Raw genomic sequence first — 16,082 nt, 5'->3', positions numbered from 1 at the left:
AGGAAAGGGCTTGAGGACCTAGGCGACAGGATTTTCACGTTATTCATGTGATGACGAGACAGCCATATTCGCCAAATCTTCTCATCCTCCTATGCCAATTTTGGTCTACACCAACTTAAGGAGGTGATCATGAGAGTACCCAGATGTAGGCGGATAGATAGATAGATAGATAGATAGATAGATAGATAGATAGATAGATAGATAGATAGATAGATAGATAGATAGATAGATAGATAGATAGATAGTAGATAGATAGATAGATAGATAGATAGATAGATAGATAGATAGATAGATAGATAGATAGAAACGCTCAAAGTGCCAAAGGTTCGCTAAAAATGCTTAACATTTAAAATTAGGATCCCAGTAGGAATCGAGCCCAAGCATTCTATGTGCAGTCAGCTTTTCTACCAGAGACACGCCAGGTCTCGAAACTGCTTTGGAAAAACATACACTGCAGGCTTACATGTCGGGCGGAACCTCAATTGTGTGTGGTGGCAGGCTATTTAATTTTGTAACAAAGCAATAAAACACTACATAGGTACTCTTAGGATAAAGGCCTCATGTCAGGGTAATGTCACTTGTGGTCCATTGTAGGCTCCGCTTTGATAGTTATACATACATTACATTTGTATTGCCATGATTCAGCAAGCTATGTTCAACCGTTCCTCGGCCCCGGATAATTATGCTTAAGAAAGTTACGTATTATATTTAGATCATCGTACCACATCGTGCACTTCGTTTCAATATCACAGACGTCTGTGCTCTAAAATGAGTGCTGATACTACGTGAGACCATCAGTTACCGTTTAAAAGTCAGTGTAGTCGGCGTGCCTGGTAAGCCCACGATGTGCACGCACCTCCTCCATTTACAAAAAAAAACACGTCGATAGACATCGTAACGCATGGCTCAAGACCAAAAAGTGCGGCATAGAACTACTGGCGGCCAGCTTCAAAACCGAGTCCCACGAGACGTGGGATCTGCCAAATTTTTCGTTGTGTTCTCGCCGTTGTGTACCGTTGTGTTTCGTTGTGCACCATACGCCGCGTGGTGCAGTTCACGCGAACTAAGCCAGTGCTGTACAGATAAATGACATATACACTCTTGAATTTTCACTGCACCTTCAAAGTAAAAAAACTGGCGACAATAATTTTCATCTAATGACAAACGTCAGTATAAGGAAGTCTAGGTATAACGAAGCGATATGCTTATTTTACTTACCTACTTATATTGATGTTTACCTTTAATCGGGAGCTGTGAATATACTCTCTAATAGGTCGGATAAGTATGATGAACCACAAAAAGCCAGATTGTAATAATTGAAAATAGGTCATCGTATTTATTACAGTGAGATCTTCGGGTTTGTACTAATTGACAATCGTTCAGTACACGTCGCATTTCAACTCTGGGTTCATTGGTGACCCAAGTGGACAGTCAAAGGCAATTGCGAATCGGTCGAAATTCATCAAGGCAAGGTTCGTCCTGCGTGACAGTAAACAAATGAGACAACAAGGGTTACATTTTTCTGCAGGGCTGGTAAAAGGCAAAATACACATAGCGAATATTATTCTATTGACCGCACCCTTCCGGCAGCAGTACAACAAACCAGAACACAGTCTGCGAACGAGTCATATTGGCATGCGCGCATCTTTTCTTATTTTATGTAACTGAACCGTTACACGTACAATCACTGTCTTGCGCAAACTTTGCCCGAATGTCTGGGAACCTTCCACATTATTTCAGATTCTTCTGATAGGCTTGAACGCGAACACGCGAACAGCTGAGTTTATTCTAGAACTAGCGCGGCCACCAGCGATGAGACTCGAATGTTCGGTGCAGCATGTATAGATACCGACGCGCCTAATCGCAGATCAAATTACTCGACGACCGACGCTGTGCTCGCCGTTATCAGTGCACAGCTTAAATTGCTTGTACTTTGCCCATTTCATTTCCCGGGTGCAGGTTCACCCAAATAAAGAGTTTTCGCCTTGAACACGCCGACTGCTGCCTTCGCCGTCATGACCACGTGGCATCTGGTGGAGGAGGTGCTGCTTTTTTCATGGTCCGGACGCCCACGCGACGCCACGACCCCAACCCAAGCCGCGGAGAAGGTGACGCGGAAGATAGCCCGGATAATCAAAATAGCCACCAGCAGAGCGGCCAGAGTACGGCCAGAGTACGGGCGCCTTCCCGAAAACACCAGGCAACACAATACCGTCACATGAACAGCCGCGACGATGACAGCTTCTCTACCGCCTACAATGGTCATGATGCAGTAGCCTAGGAAGCCACCGACTATCCGTGGACCGTCGTTTGAAGAACCGGAGAGCTGGCTGGAGACGTAAGACCGATTCGCCCCATCAGCCACTAGGATTCTGAAGAAAGCTGAGCGACGTCTACTTCTACTTAGAAGACGCTCGAAGACGTAGTTTGAGAACCGAGAATTGACACTTCACACCTGAGACCTCTTTCGGAGAACATTCCTTAACATAGGCGTATCTATTGGGGGGCAAGAAAGGCACTAGGCCCCCCCCCCCCCGCCCACCCTACTGAGAAATGTGCCCCCCCCACACTTTGACAGTGGTTATTGTCAACTGAAGACTGGGAAACTAACAAGTCAGGCAAAGTTTTAATTGAACGCAGCAATAACGTAGCAATACGCAACAATAACGTAGGGCCGGCCGTGGAAGGCCGGTCCCACGGCCGAAACGTCGAAATAAACTGTGCTCCGTACGACGTGTCTCAAATACCTTCCTACAGTATCAAGGCCTGCGTGACACTTCCTATAACCCCTGTATCAATCAATCAATCAACTTTATTTTTGTCCTTTTCGAAAATAGACAAAGGAGCGGCGAATAAAATCTGTCTTTCGGCAGCTTGACGAGCCCGCCGCCCCCATTACAAGGTTTCACGGCAGCACAGAGACAGTTGTGTTCAACACAATAATTGAAAAACACATCATTTCAAAGTTAGATCACTTCGAAACATAAGTTGATAGAAGAGCAACAAGCGACAACAACAAGAACAACAAACTAATATATACATATGAGTAACTTAGTTTTTCGCGTTTACAAATTTCAAGCATACTTTGCTTGATGCACAGGAAAACAGATCAAAATTAACTGATATATAATGGTTGAGAAGGCAAGGCAAGGTATGGCACAAGCGTTGCATTGAAGAGTTTAAAAGCGCGGCCGGTACCATCCATGTCTCACCTTCTCGTATCTCATAACTCTGTTTCCTCTCTTCTAGACAAGCAATCTGTCTTAAACACTTTCCTTATTTCCACAAAGTTTCCGTAATTTCAAATTTAAAACGTACACACAGTCTATAGCGATACAGCTGATGATACTTACAATGCGAGAATTGCTAAACAAGTCAGCACTTGGCGACCCATACGCAGATTTATAAGTAAACCGAATGAACGTTTTTCTCATTTTATATATTTTTCGCAGGATAAAAAAGGTCGTTGTACCCCAAGCTAGTAGGCAGTAATTTAAATCAGAGCAAAACAAGGTATTATAAATAAGTAATTTCACCTGTGTGGAGAGAAGGTGTTTGAGGCGACCAACTATTCCTGTTATGCGAGCACACTTTTGGATCACTAAAATTACATGGTTATCCCAGGACATATTTGCAGAAAATACCACTCCTAAACTCTTAAAATTATCAACAATTTCAAAGCTGCGACCGTTTAAAACAATATTTGTATGGGGGGGGGGTATTGTTTGTTCTTTTTTCTGAAAATAACAGCCTTTGTTTTGCTTTCATTTTTTTCATGCCATTTGAAATTGACCATGCTGCTAGTTTTTGTAATGTGTTATTACAGATGCCTATTAGGTCATGTATGTTGTCGCCACAATAGAAAATGCTGGTGTCATCGGCATATATATTAAATTTAGCGCCATTATTAATACATACCACTTCATTAATATAAAAGAACAACAGAGAGCTAACATGCTCCCCTGCGGAACTCCGCAGGGAACCTTCATAGCCTTTGATCGTGACTTATCTATTTCGACTATTTGTTGCCGGTTGCTGAGGTATGAGCTGATTAGTTCAAGTGTACAGCCCGGTATGCCATAACAACTGAGTTTTTTTTATTAAAATTTCATGATTAACTAAGCCGAATGCCTTGGTGTAATGAAGAAACAGCCCAACCGTAATAAGAAGTGTCTTTTCGAACTGCGTTAAAATGTATTCTTTTCGTTGTAGTAATGCCAGCTCTGTGGACTTGTTTTTACGAAAGCCGAATTGAGCAGTTTGTCTTTTCAATAAAACTTATGGTCCTCTTAAGTATTAACTCATGGTCTTAACTCTCATGGTCCTCTTATGTATTATATATATATTGTAAGGAAGACAGCGACGCTCGGGCACGGGCGCGAGATCGGCTGGCAAAGAAGAGAACGACGAAGCTGGCAGAATAGAACAGCCGGCCTAGTGTCTATTTCTGTCTCGTTCCTCTACAATGGCGCAGTCGACGAACACGGAATCTTAAGGCAGAAACCACCTGTGCTCGTCTGTCTTCGGCTTTGCGGAGCCGCCAGTCAAGGAGCGCCGCCCACACTTCCTAGGGCATGGAAACCACAAGCCTGCAGCCGCAGGAAGCACTGTTCGGCGGGGACGGCGTCCAAGCCTCCTCGACACCCGCTTAACTGCCGGCGCTACAAGCACCGTCCGGGAAAGGCGTCCAGGCCTCCTCGGCGACTCGACGGTATTGCACCGGTGATTCCATTCATTGTGTTGACCACGCTTCCCTGATTGAGGAAATCGCCACGCTGATTGCTGCGACGACCACATATTCCGCGGCCGCAGCCAATGGTTATCCAGGCGGCTCACCCGACGATGCTACGAGGATCATCCGCGCAGGCACGCGCTTGTCCGAACACCTTCACAGCTTGGCGCCTTCAAACAGCGGGTTCAAACCGCCGCCGTGAGTACCGGGGGCCCCGTATTCTCCACGGCCATCGCCCCTGGCTCCTCCGGATCCTCGCTCAACCTTCCCACGGACGTCATGCGGGCGGCATCCTTGCTTGCCCAGGAACTGGACCGTTTCGCCGCGAGAGCCTCAAGTCCTTGCAGTCCACATTACCATCAGTGGTTGCATCGGAACTACAGGAGTTCCGAGGATTCCAAGATAATGCCGTCCTGTGAATCAAAACAGTAAACGACCCCACCGCCGGCCATGCCTTGCCGGACCATCAGAAATGGCTGGTGGCCATCGACCGCCTTCGCGGTGTTGCCAAGGCATGGCACAACTACGAAGGCGTCAAACAACAATCCTGGACTGAATGTGCGCCAGGTAGACATGTATTTCGCCCGCTTTTCAATCCCTCCCACCCTAACCCTGCCGACCCAGGCTCTACCGCGGATGGGAACTCTGCGACACACCACCACGACGGTGCCGCTCGGGCGTCCACCAACCTGCCCTCCTTCAGAGATAAAGCTCACCACCACCGTAGAGCGGCCTGCGTTGGCACTCCTCATTCGACTCAGAGAATGGGCCCCAGTTTCGCCTTTGCTGCAGGTGCACGCGCAGATGCCAGCTCCTGTCGTGCCTGGCACGCCACCAGAACTGGGAGAGCCTATGGCAACCATAAACGAGCTCACTGACTCATCGGAGCCGCTTCCACAGATTCGACAGTAGTCGTTCGCACTCGAACACCTTCCACCCAGCGAGACGGGTCTCCCGGACAAGCCTAAGGAAGCTGCCGAGTTGCTAATTCCACTGCCCGTTGATGTAACATCAACTATTCGTAAGAAGCCTTCGATGGACTCCACAGCCAGGTCACCCGGTATGCCGCCCGGACACCTCCAGAAGTACCAGACGATGACGAAGAAGAGTAATGAGCGATGAGCCACACTAATACTAACGTGGAGGTTGTATCTCCGGAAAAGGATTTCTCCGTTTTCCCAAGCGACTGAACTTCGTTTTGCTGACGAATGTCGTGACCGTCCTCCCGGAGTTGACAATGATGCGAATGTGAACGACTTCCTCAAAGAAGCGGAAAAGGGGGTAGAGGAGCTACGCTACCCACTGTGCCACCTCGGATGCTCTTCCGGCAACCTTCTTCGAGCATGCCGCGTCCGCCGCTTACTCCGCGACACAGCCTCAGTAGACTGCCAGGGCTGGAACCTGCCCACAAAAAGTCGCTTCGTGGCCGAGACCCACTTTCGCGATGCAACCAGTCTCGCCCTCCAGATACCCTTTTGGCAGATCCCAAAACCAAATCGCAGTGTGGCCGAGACCTGCGGCCACAACGAGAAAACCAAAGTGGACCGTCTGAGTCTTCGGCATTTTTGCAAGACACGTCGTGGCATGCAAAAGAGCGACCACCCAGGCACAGCGAGTACCGCCCGCCAGAGACGTTTTCACTTCAGCGCCTAGGGCCCGTGAGCCTGCGACCACCAGCGCTGCACAGCCAATGACGTCCACCCGAAACCATTTCTGCAGCTCTCCATGTAATTTCGCAGCGTGGCCGAGCATAAGGAAGACAGTGGCGCTCGGGTAATGGCGCGAGATCGGCTGGCGCGAAGAAGAGAACGACGACGCCGGCAGAATAGAACAGCCGGCCTAGTGACCAGGCGTTGCGTCTATTTCTCTATCTCGTTCCTCTACAATATATATATATATTATATATATATATATATACATATATATATATATATATATATATATATATATATATATATTGAAGGAGTGGTTGCCTTTGGTTGCCGTATAAGTATGAGAGGTGGCACTCCAAGAAAACTTCATTTATTACGTCGACGTTTCGGTCGACGTAATATATATATATATATATATATATTTTTTTTTTTTTTGACAGATTACCAAGTGTTTATCAATAATATTTTTTTCGATTGTCCTGGATGCTGTGCCGATAGTTCAACACATGTTCCCATAAAAGCGGCTGCATTGTAACAGAACTACTTACTCTGACGAAGGCCGTGCCACGGCCGAAACGTTAGTAAAGGCGTGTTTCCTTTTCAAAACGTGCTACCTGCAAGTTCATTCAATATAGAAATACCCGGACCTGTCGTGCCCCCCTTTCAATTATATTATATATATATATATATAATATATTATTATATATATATCTATATGTCGAGAAAAGATGATTCGAGGTCCGGGTAATATACGCAGTGAAACAGACGCGCGTACGAAGCGATTTATTGACGTTTCAGCCGCGGGTCCGGCCTGATGAAGGCCGGACCCGCGGTATTATATATATATATATATAGATATATATTATATATATATATATATATATAATATATATATAATATATATATATATATATATACGGCGAACAGAGTGAGCGACGTCAGCGCCCGCCCTCCCACTCGAGAACGAGTTGGTACGCTACTGTTCCTTCATACATTCACGAGCATCGTCCGCAAGAAAAAAATTACACCATCTCCCGCTAAAGAGGACCATGAAGCGATGCGAAGCCAGAGCACTTGCACGATCGCGTTCCGTTGGCGTTCGTTGGGCATGCTACCGACCTCGCGTCGTGGAACGCGAAGAGGGACGCTACGCGCGCCGTATCTTCCATCTAGCCTGGCCGTTAATTCTCACAGGGCGAGCGGGGAACGCGGTCGACAGGTGGGCGAGAGGGGGGCAGCGTGGGAGAGGAGAGAGAAGCGGAGGGGACGCGCATGCGCTCGAGCTCATCGCGGCGTTGCGCAGGAGAGAATTTCGGCATGTCTAGCCCGCGTTTCAGAGGAAGAGTGGAAAGGGGGAGAGAGAGGGAAAGTGGAGCGGGGAAGGGCAGATGGGTATGGGAGAGGGGAGGGGAGAGGGGGAGGAAGTGGAGAGGGAAGGGGAGGGTGAGTGAGGAAAAGGTATGTGGAGAGGTATGCGCATGCGCAGTAAGGGTGGTCACGCCGCACACCACCACCACCACCACCACCGGATTGAGCTCTGCCTTAAGATACTTCGCATCTAAAAGCCGCTGCTTTGTCGGGGACACGGGTGCAGCTACCGAATAAACACGTCACAACCTTGACCAAAGAGGTGACGCGACTTTTGCGCTTTGCCAACGCTGCAATATCTGACGAGAAAAAACTTCGTTTCCTCATTTATTTATTTATTTATTTATTTGTAGATACTTCAATCACACATGAGGGATTATACCAGGGTGGGATGTACATTCATAGGTATTCCTAGGTAAACAAGAACAAAAATAAAAATACGGAAGCAAAGTAATTTTCGGAATTACAAAAAAGTAAAAAACTGAAATACAATATTCACGAATACATAATCAACCATGGCGACAAAATACAGTTCAAAATGTACAGGATAACAAGTATACCAGAAACAGTCACATACGTAAATATTGGAAAAACACGGGTGTTAAATACACACAATTCCAAATATATATATATATATATATATATATATATATTGTCACGTGATGCTGGAACGGGAACCTGTAACTAGCAGTACAGCAGAACGTCAGGCTGGTCCGATCACTGGCACAACGACCTCATCGTCTTTTTCCACGAGCTCGTCCTCATCATCTTTTCGACAGCGGCACATACAAGCCTGCTAAGAACAGTGCTAGGCGATCTGTACTCGTGGCATGACGCCCCTTTTGGAGAGCATCGTCCCGATGCCACATCAAGATTACGAGAAACAGAAAAAAAACACACACACAATCACCAGGACACACGACGTAACGGTGACGAAGTGCTCACAAGATTACACAAGAGAGTCTGACGAATAGTCAACGTTGGTAAAATGGTTTCATCCTTGAAACGTGGACGATGTCTGTCTGCTTGGAACGACGGGATCGATGAGCTGTCTCTTCAAGAACAACTTCGTAGTTCACTTCGCTGAGGCGACGGAAAACTCTATAGGGACCAAAATAGCGGTGCAATAACTTTTCCGACCGGCCCCGTTGGCGAATGGGGATCCACAGCCATACTTGATCACCCGGTTGGTAAATAACCTCGCGATGACGAGCATTGTACCGCTGGCAGTCGATGCGTTGCTGGTTATTGATCCGCTCGAATGCAAGCTTGCGAGCGGCGTCCGCGAGTCGGATGAATTCGTTCGTATCGACACTAATGTCGTACCTCGGGTAGAAGCATGGCATCGAGCATTGTTGTGGCCTCCCTGCCGTGAAGCAACCGGAACGGTGTGAACCCAGTAGTTTCTTGAACGGCGGTGTTATAAGCGAACGTGATGTAGGGCAGGATATCATCCCAGTTTTTTGGTCTCGGTCAACGTACATGGATAGCATGTCCGCGATCGTTTTGTTGAGTCTCTCTGTAAGGCCGTTGCTTTGTGGGTGGTATGCGGTAGTTTTCCGATGAGTTGTGCCACTAAGCTGCACGACGTCTTGCATCATCTGTGCGGTGAAAGCTGTTCCACGATCGGTTATTACTACTGCGGGTGCTCCATGGCGGAGAACGATGTTCTTCATGAAGAAGTGAGCAATCTCACTGGCAGTGCCTCGTTGTAATGCTTTCGTTTCGCAGTATCGCGTCATGTAATCAGTGGCGACTACAATCCAGCGGTTTCCCTCGTGAGACTTGGGGAAAGGTCCGAGCAGGTCCATGCCAATTTGATGGAACGGTTTTGTTGGAGGAGCAACAGGCCTAAGAAAACCGGCTGGGCGCAGAGGTGGCGCTTTACGGCGCTGACATTCGCGACACGTTTTTACATAATGCTTCACGTCCTGCGAGAGCTTAGGCCAGTAGTAGTGTTGGCGGATCCGAGCCAAGGTACGCGTGAATCCCAAGTGGCCGGACGAAGGCTCATCGTGACAGGCATAAACGTCCGCTCGTAGCGCTGATGGAACGACGAGCAGGTGTTGTGTCGCGTAAGGGTTGAAGTTCTTTTTATAAAGGATATTGCTGCGAACACAAAACGACGATTGCGAGCGCGCGAATGCTAGTGGAGGCTGCGGACTGCGGCCTTCGAGATATTCGATAAGTTGTCGAAGCTCGGAATCGTTCTTCTGCTGTTGAGCCAAGTCAGATGCACTGATAGCGCAAAGAAAACGACCGTCGATGTCGTCATCACTTGACGTTGTTGTAAGGGGAGCGCGTGAAAGGCAATCCGCGTCAGTGTGCTTCCGTCCAGACTTGTAAACGATTGTCAAGTCGAATTCTTGAAGGCGTAAGCTCCACCTGGCCAGTCGTCCTGAAGGGTCTTTGAGATTGGCCAGCCAGCAGAGGGCATGGTGATCTGTAACAACTCTGAACGGGCGGCCATACAGGTACGGTCGGAACTTTGCTATGCCCAGACAACAGCCAGACATTCCTTTTCCGTGGTTGAGTAATTCGCCTCCGCTGATGATAAAGTCCTGCTAGCATAAGCAATAGCACGTTCAACGCCGTCTTGCCACTGGACGAGGACTGCACCAAGGCCGATGTTACTGGCATCTGTGTGCAGTTCAATGTCGGCATCTTCATCGAAGTGTCCGAGTAAGCGCTGAGTCTGAAGGCGCTGCTGAAGTTCGGCGAAGGCGCGTGTTTGCTCAGGGCCCCACACAAAGGGCATCTGGCCGAAAGCCAGGGAGGCCCTTGTGTCGGTACGAACACTCACGGTACATGTGTCCTGGCTCACCACAATGGTAGCAAAGGGGCCGATTGTCGGGGGCGCGCCACACACTAGATTTCCGCACATTAAGTCGCGGGTTCTGGTCATGCGGGGGGCCCGAGAAGTACTGCGGCGTCTGCAAGGTCGAAGGTCGGGGGGAATAGCTGACAGCCGGCGCAGGAGTGCGCAAAGCTTCCGCGTACGTTAGGAGAGGAGCTTCGGCTGGAGGCGCCACCAACGGTTGTACCAGCTGCCGTACCTCTTCGCGGACTACGTCCGTTAGAGCAGCCACTTGGGGCTGGTGAGACACAGTGCGAAACTTTTGCAGCTCCTCGCGTACGATGCTGCGCACTAGCTCCGCGAGGTCCCTGATGGTCGCGACGTCCGGTGTTGCCAAAGCCGATGACAGACATGAAAGGTTGTTCGGCCGCTCATACTGAGAAGACCGCTGTCTTAGCATTCGCTCCATCGTTGTGGCTTCACGGATGAATTCCGCCACAGTAGCTGGTGGGTTGCGCACAAGTCCTGCAAACAGCTGCTCTTTTACGCCCCGCATCAGGAAGCGTACCTTCTTGTCTTCTGCCATTGCGGGATCAGCTCGCCGGAACAGCCGAGACATCTCCTCAACGAACATGGCAACGCTTTCGTTTGGTCTTTGATTCCTGGAATTGAGGAGACGTTCTGCTTGCTCTTTCCGGTCGGGACTTCCATACGTGTTCCGCAGCTGAGTACAAAACTCCAGCCAGGTTGTCAAAGCAGCTTCATGGTTCTCAAACCAAATGCGCGCCGAATCCTCCAGATAGAAGTAAACATACCGGAGCTTCCGATGCTCGTCCCATTCGTTGGCGACGGCGACTCGATCGTATTGGTCCAGCCAGTCTTCAACGTCTTCGTATGCGTCCCCATGGAAGGGTTTTGGGGTTCGCAGGGCGTTGAAAGGCCATGGGGCAGACGGGACCGTGGTCTGTTCCGTCTGGCTTGCCGTTGTCGCGCTTGCCATGTTTCTAGAGCGTTCTGGAAGAGGGCCGAATTGGGGTGGTAGGCCTAATTGCCGCCGACTACGCCGAAGGTCAGCTGGTTCTTCCAAGGCGTCGCTGTTGGTGTCGGGATCTTCCTGGTGGTCGCAGTGCATAGACTGCTACCCAGCGCCTCCACCAGTAATGTCACGTGATGCTGGAACGGGAACCTGTAACTAGCAGTACAGCAGAACGTCAGGCTGGTCCGATCACTGGCACAACGACCTCATCGTCTTTTTCCACGAGCTCGTCCTCATCTTTTCGACAGCGGCACATACAAGCCTGGTAAGAACAGTGCTAGGCGACCTTTACTCGTGGCAATATATATATATAATATATATATATTATATATATATATATATATATATATATATATATATATATATATATATACTTGCATATATGCAAACACATATATTATGCACTTAGATACGAGGCAAACATTTCAAGTGATGGCTGTAAGGCAGCGTCATTAGTTAGGTTGTTCCATTCCCTGCCTGTTCTCGGGAAAATGAATGCGTGAAAAAATTATTACGTGTTTGAAAGGGCGTAATAGAGAAACTATGTCGATGCTCTGTCGGATACCCAGAGGAGAAAGACAATAATTTGCTAGTGTCTATCTTATAATGCTTGTCGATTAGCTGATATAAAAATTTGAGATGAGAAATTCGGTTTCTTTCAGTTATTGGTGGAAGATTAGCTCTCGCTAGCAGTGCACTAACAGATGTGCGACCATAACTGTTGTATATAAAACAATATATATATATATATATATATATATATATATATATATATATATATATATATATATATATATATATATATAGATATATGGATATTTATATGTATATATATATCATATATATATATATATATATGTGTGTGTGTGTGTGTGTGTGTGGTGAGTGAAACCAGAACTTTTTGTAGGATTGGTACGAACTTACGCTACAACATTTGAAAAATCTTTCGAGATGCGGACGAAGCAATAGAACCGCTACATGCTACGCCGAAGCACACTCGCTAGGCACCGAAGACCTACGGGAAACCATCAGACGATCGTGTGGTGGAGCTGTGCAAGCTGCCACCTTTGGCGCAGCCTCAAGTGGCTTCGACCGCCGACATCGTCCGCGAGGAAGGAAGGTGAGCTCGGTGGCTGTGCCGCTAGAGTGTCTACTAACCGTTGCTATTCGCCATGCATGTATTCACCGAGACTATTATCCTGATGCTTCGTGGCCCGGACGGCATCGCTCCAACGCACATGCCCATTCCGTCTATTTCATGGCATCACACAAGCGATAGTCCTGCGGCTATCGCAACGCATCTTGAAGCAACAATTATCAACGCTTCGACTGGGCAGGCTGTATCGGCACCGCCGCCCCTGGTCCTCGGTCCAGCCTGGCAGGCACCATCAGCCTCGATAGCCGTCATCACGGCAGCTATAAAACCACCGGATCTGCGCCGCTCGCTTCCTCGCTCGGTGGTGAGCCGCTAGAGTGTCCCACTAACCCGTTGCTATTCGCCATGCAGGTTAGTTCATCCCACAACTTATTCGCTAAAAGAACGAGTAACTACCTCTTGGTACAGCTGCAGAGCCCCCGGTGCTTTTTTTTTTGTTGGTTGATGAACGTATTGCTGTTGTGCGTATCCTGCTGCTGCTCTCGGGTGATATTGAACAAAACTAGACCTGACTCAGCAGCGGTGCTGGCTGAACTGAAGAAACTATCTTCCGGGCAATCTAAACTTCTCTCGGAAGTACAAGATCTAAAATGTCAGCTACTAGCGACCAATACCACCCTGTCTGAACTCAGTAAGTGCCTAACGAACGTGGAAACCAATTGCCAGCAAACTGAGCCCTTGAGGCAGCAGCTCTGAACAGTCCAAAGCGACACCACTGAAACAGCTCGTCGAGATTGCAATCTTATACCCTTGTTACACGGGCACGCTAACCTCCGTTACGGCAAACCTTAGTTCCCTTAAACCGCAGTTACATCCAGTTAGACGGAAAGCCTAACCGCAGTTATCTCACTAACCGTGGTTGCTCCGAACTGACGTTATTATTTATGCTATCCGGTCACTATCCGAGGCAGAATCCAACTATTCCACAACAGAAAAGGAACACGTTGCCATCATCTCGGCTACGTCCAAAGTTTTGCCCCTACTTTTACGACAGGCCCTTCAAAGTTGTGAGCGACCACCACGCTTTACGTTGGCTAGCTAACTTGAAGGACCTTTCAGGTCGTCTCGCAAGATGAAGTTTCAGACTTCAAGAATTCGATATTACCGTCGTTACAAGTGAGGACGAAATCACTCTGTGCCGACTGCTTGTCTCCACCCCCGTCGACCCACCGCCGCAGGACGACCAGGATGATGACTGCTTCTTGGGAACCATAAGAGCCGAAGTCTTCGCTGAAGGACGGAGAGCCGACCCGGAACTCGGGGGCCTAGTGAAATGCCTTGAGGGCAGGACCACCATGGTTCCGAAGGCATTCAAACGAGCATCGTTTTTCTTGCGAAACGGTGTTTTCATAAAGAAGAACGTCTGGCCACTTCAAGCCAAGTCCTGCAGGCCCTACACGACAACCGGACGGCCGGAAACATCGGTCTTTCCCGCACGCTCGCAACAATACATGAAAAGTACCACTGGCCGCGCCTTGCCACCGACGTCGCTCGCTACGTAAGGACAGGCCAAGATTATTAGCGACGCAAGAAACCGCCGACAAGACCAGCAGGCTTTGTTCAGCCGATCGAACCACATCGCCGACTGTTCCAGCAAATTTCGATGGACATACTGGAGCCGTTCCCATCCTTGACTTGCGGAAAAAAATGGATCGTCGTAGAGCTGCCGGCTATCTCGCCGCTACGCCGAAACAAGGGCTGCCTAAGGCAGTGCCGCTGACGTAGGTAAGTTTTTCGTTGAGAACATCGTCATTTCGTCATGGCGCTCAAGAGGTTCCCATCACCGACAGAGCTGCGGCCTTTACTGCTGACCTAACCCAGGCAGTCTTGAGACACAGCCAAACAAGCCACCGCCGAACCAGGGGCTACCACCACAGACCAATGGCCTCACCGAGCGTCTAAATAACACCATCGCTGACATGCTGGCCATCTCCGTCGACGTCGAAACAAGACGTGGGATGCGATTCTTCCGTACGTGACCTTCGAATACAACTCGGCCGTGCAAGAAACGACGCAGATGATGCCATACTAGTAGGTCTATGGAAGGAACCCGACAACGACGCTCAACGCCATGCTACGGAACGTCACCGACGAGAAAACCTTGATGTCACTGTCTACCATCAGCGCACCGAAGAAGCCCTACAATTCACCCGCCAGCGCAACAAGAATAACCGACAGCCGCTGTTACAACCTTCGACGACGCTTCATGGAATACCAGACCACCGACCATGCTTTGGTATGGACGCAGATACGCGATACGGGGACTCAGTGAAAAACTGCTTCGGCGATACTTAGGGCCATACAAGGTGCTTCGACGTTTTCAGAGGGGGCGACAGCACGGGCGCTTCTTTGCTATTTTTACGTAACTTGTCCGTTGACTGTCTTGCACAAGCCGCGCCCGAATATCTGCGAAGGTCATAGATTATTTCAGAATCTGTGATAGGCTTGAGTGTGAAAACGCGAACACTTGAGTTTATTTTAGAGCTAGCGCGGCATAAACCTCAAATCTGCGATGCAGCATGTATAAATGCCGACGCCCTAACCACAGATCAGATTACTGGACGACCGACGCTGTGCTCGCTGCTATCAGTGTATAGCTTCAATTGCTTGTACAGCCGCGACAGATAACACCCGCCTAAGTCGTAACGTGTATCGAGGCACGTGTTATCAGTCGCAGCTCAACTTTTGGAATCGAGATGCCGAAAGCGCCTGAGAGAACTTGCGCCTTCGGTTAAACAAGCGCACTGTTCAACGTTGTCACTCGCGCAAAGCAGGTCTGCGTGTCATAATGCGCCGCGCATGCTTCTAGGCACACCACGTCAGAGCCCGCAATTGCCCCAAGGTGTCGCCCAGCAGAGCAAGGCCGGCTGCTCGCGATTCTACGCAGTCGTGGACGCCGCTGTACTTTGGCCCTTTAGTTTGCCGGGCACAGGTTCGGGCACTGTTGCATTCGTCAACGTCACGACGACGTGACAATGTAGTTACAGTTGTTTGCTAAGTAGCGTTTGCGATATCCGTAGCATCGAGTTACAAAAAAATGTGCGGATACAGTTAGGTACAATTTTTTCTTGTGGCTTCGAACACCGTTTGGTATGTATTAGGAAGAGAAAGAATGTTCACTTAAGCTGCTGCAGCCAAATAGCTTCGCGAATAGTTTGCTTTTGCAGGCTCCTAAGAACACCAAAGACTTCCGAAAATAAAAAAAAGAACACCAAAGACTTCATGCTTGAAAGAAAAATGCGTAATAATTTCATCTTCGTCAGTAGTATGGTTAGCAACACTGTTTACACTTCAAATACATCCGTTGTACAGTCGTATCAAAAATTTTCACCAAGGCGGTG

The 16,082-nt window shown here is 48.6% G+C and overlaps 1 protein-coding gene across 1 annotated transcript in view; it reads right to left on the bottom strand.

Annotated features, from left to right (window-relative positions):
• Positions 1-1,323: 1,323 nt before the first annotated feature.
• The window catches only part of LOC125758933 (neprilysin-21-like), a 204,912-nt gene continuing 190,153 nt past the window's right edge, over positions 1,324-16,082 (bottom strand). Inside the window, exon 4 of the mRNA XM_049416721.1 lies at positions 1,324-1,479. Within this exon, the coding sequence (XP_049272678.1) occupies positions 1,380-1,479 (100 nt within the window). The 3' untranslated portion in view covers positions 1,324-1,379. The remainder of the gene's footprint in view (positions 1,480-16,082) is intronic.

Source organism: Rhipicephalus sanguineus, chromosome 6 (assembly GCF_013339695.2).
Source record: "Rhipicephalus sanguineus isolate Rsan-2018 chromosome 6, BIME_Rsan_1.4, whole genome shotgun sequence".
Lineage (NCBI taxonomy): Eukaryota > Metazoa > Arthropoda > Arachnida > Ixodida > Ixodidae > Rhipicephalus > Rhipicephalus sanguineus.
The sequence above is the reverse complement of the archived record's forward strand: the minus strand, read 5'-3'. Positions and strand labels throughout refer to the sequence as shown.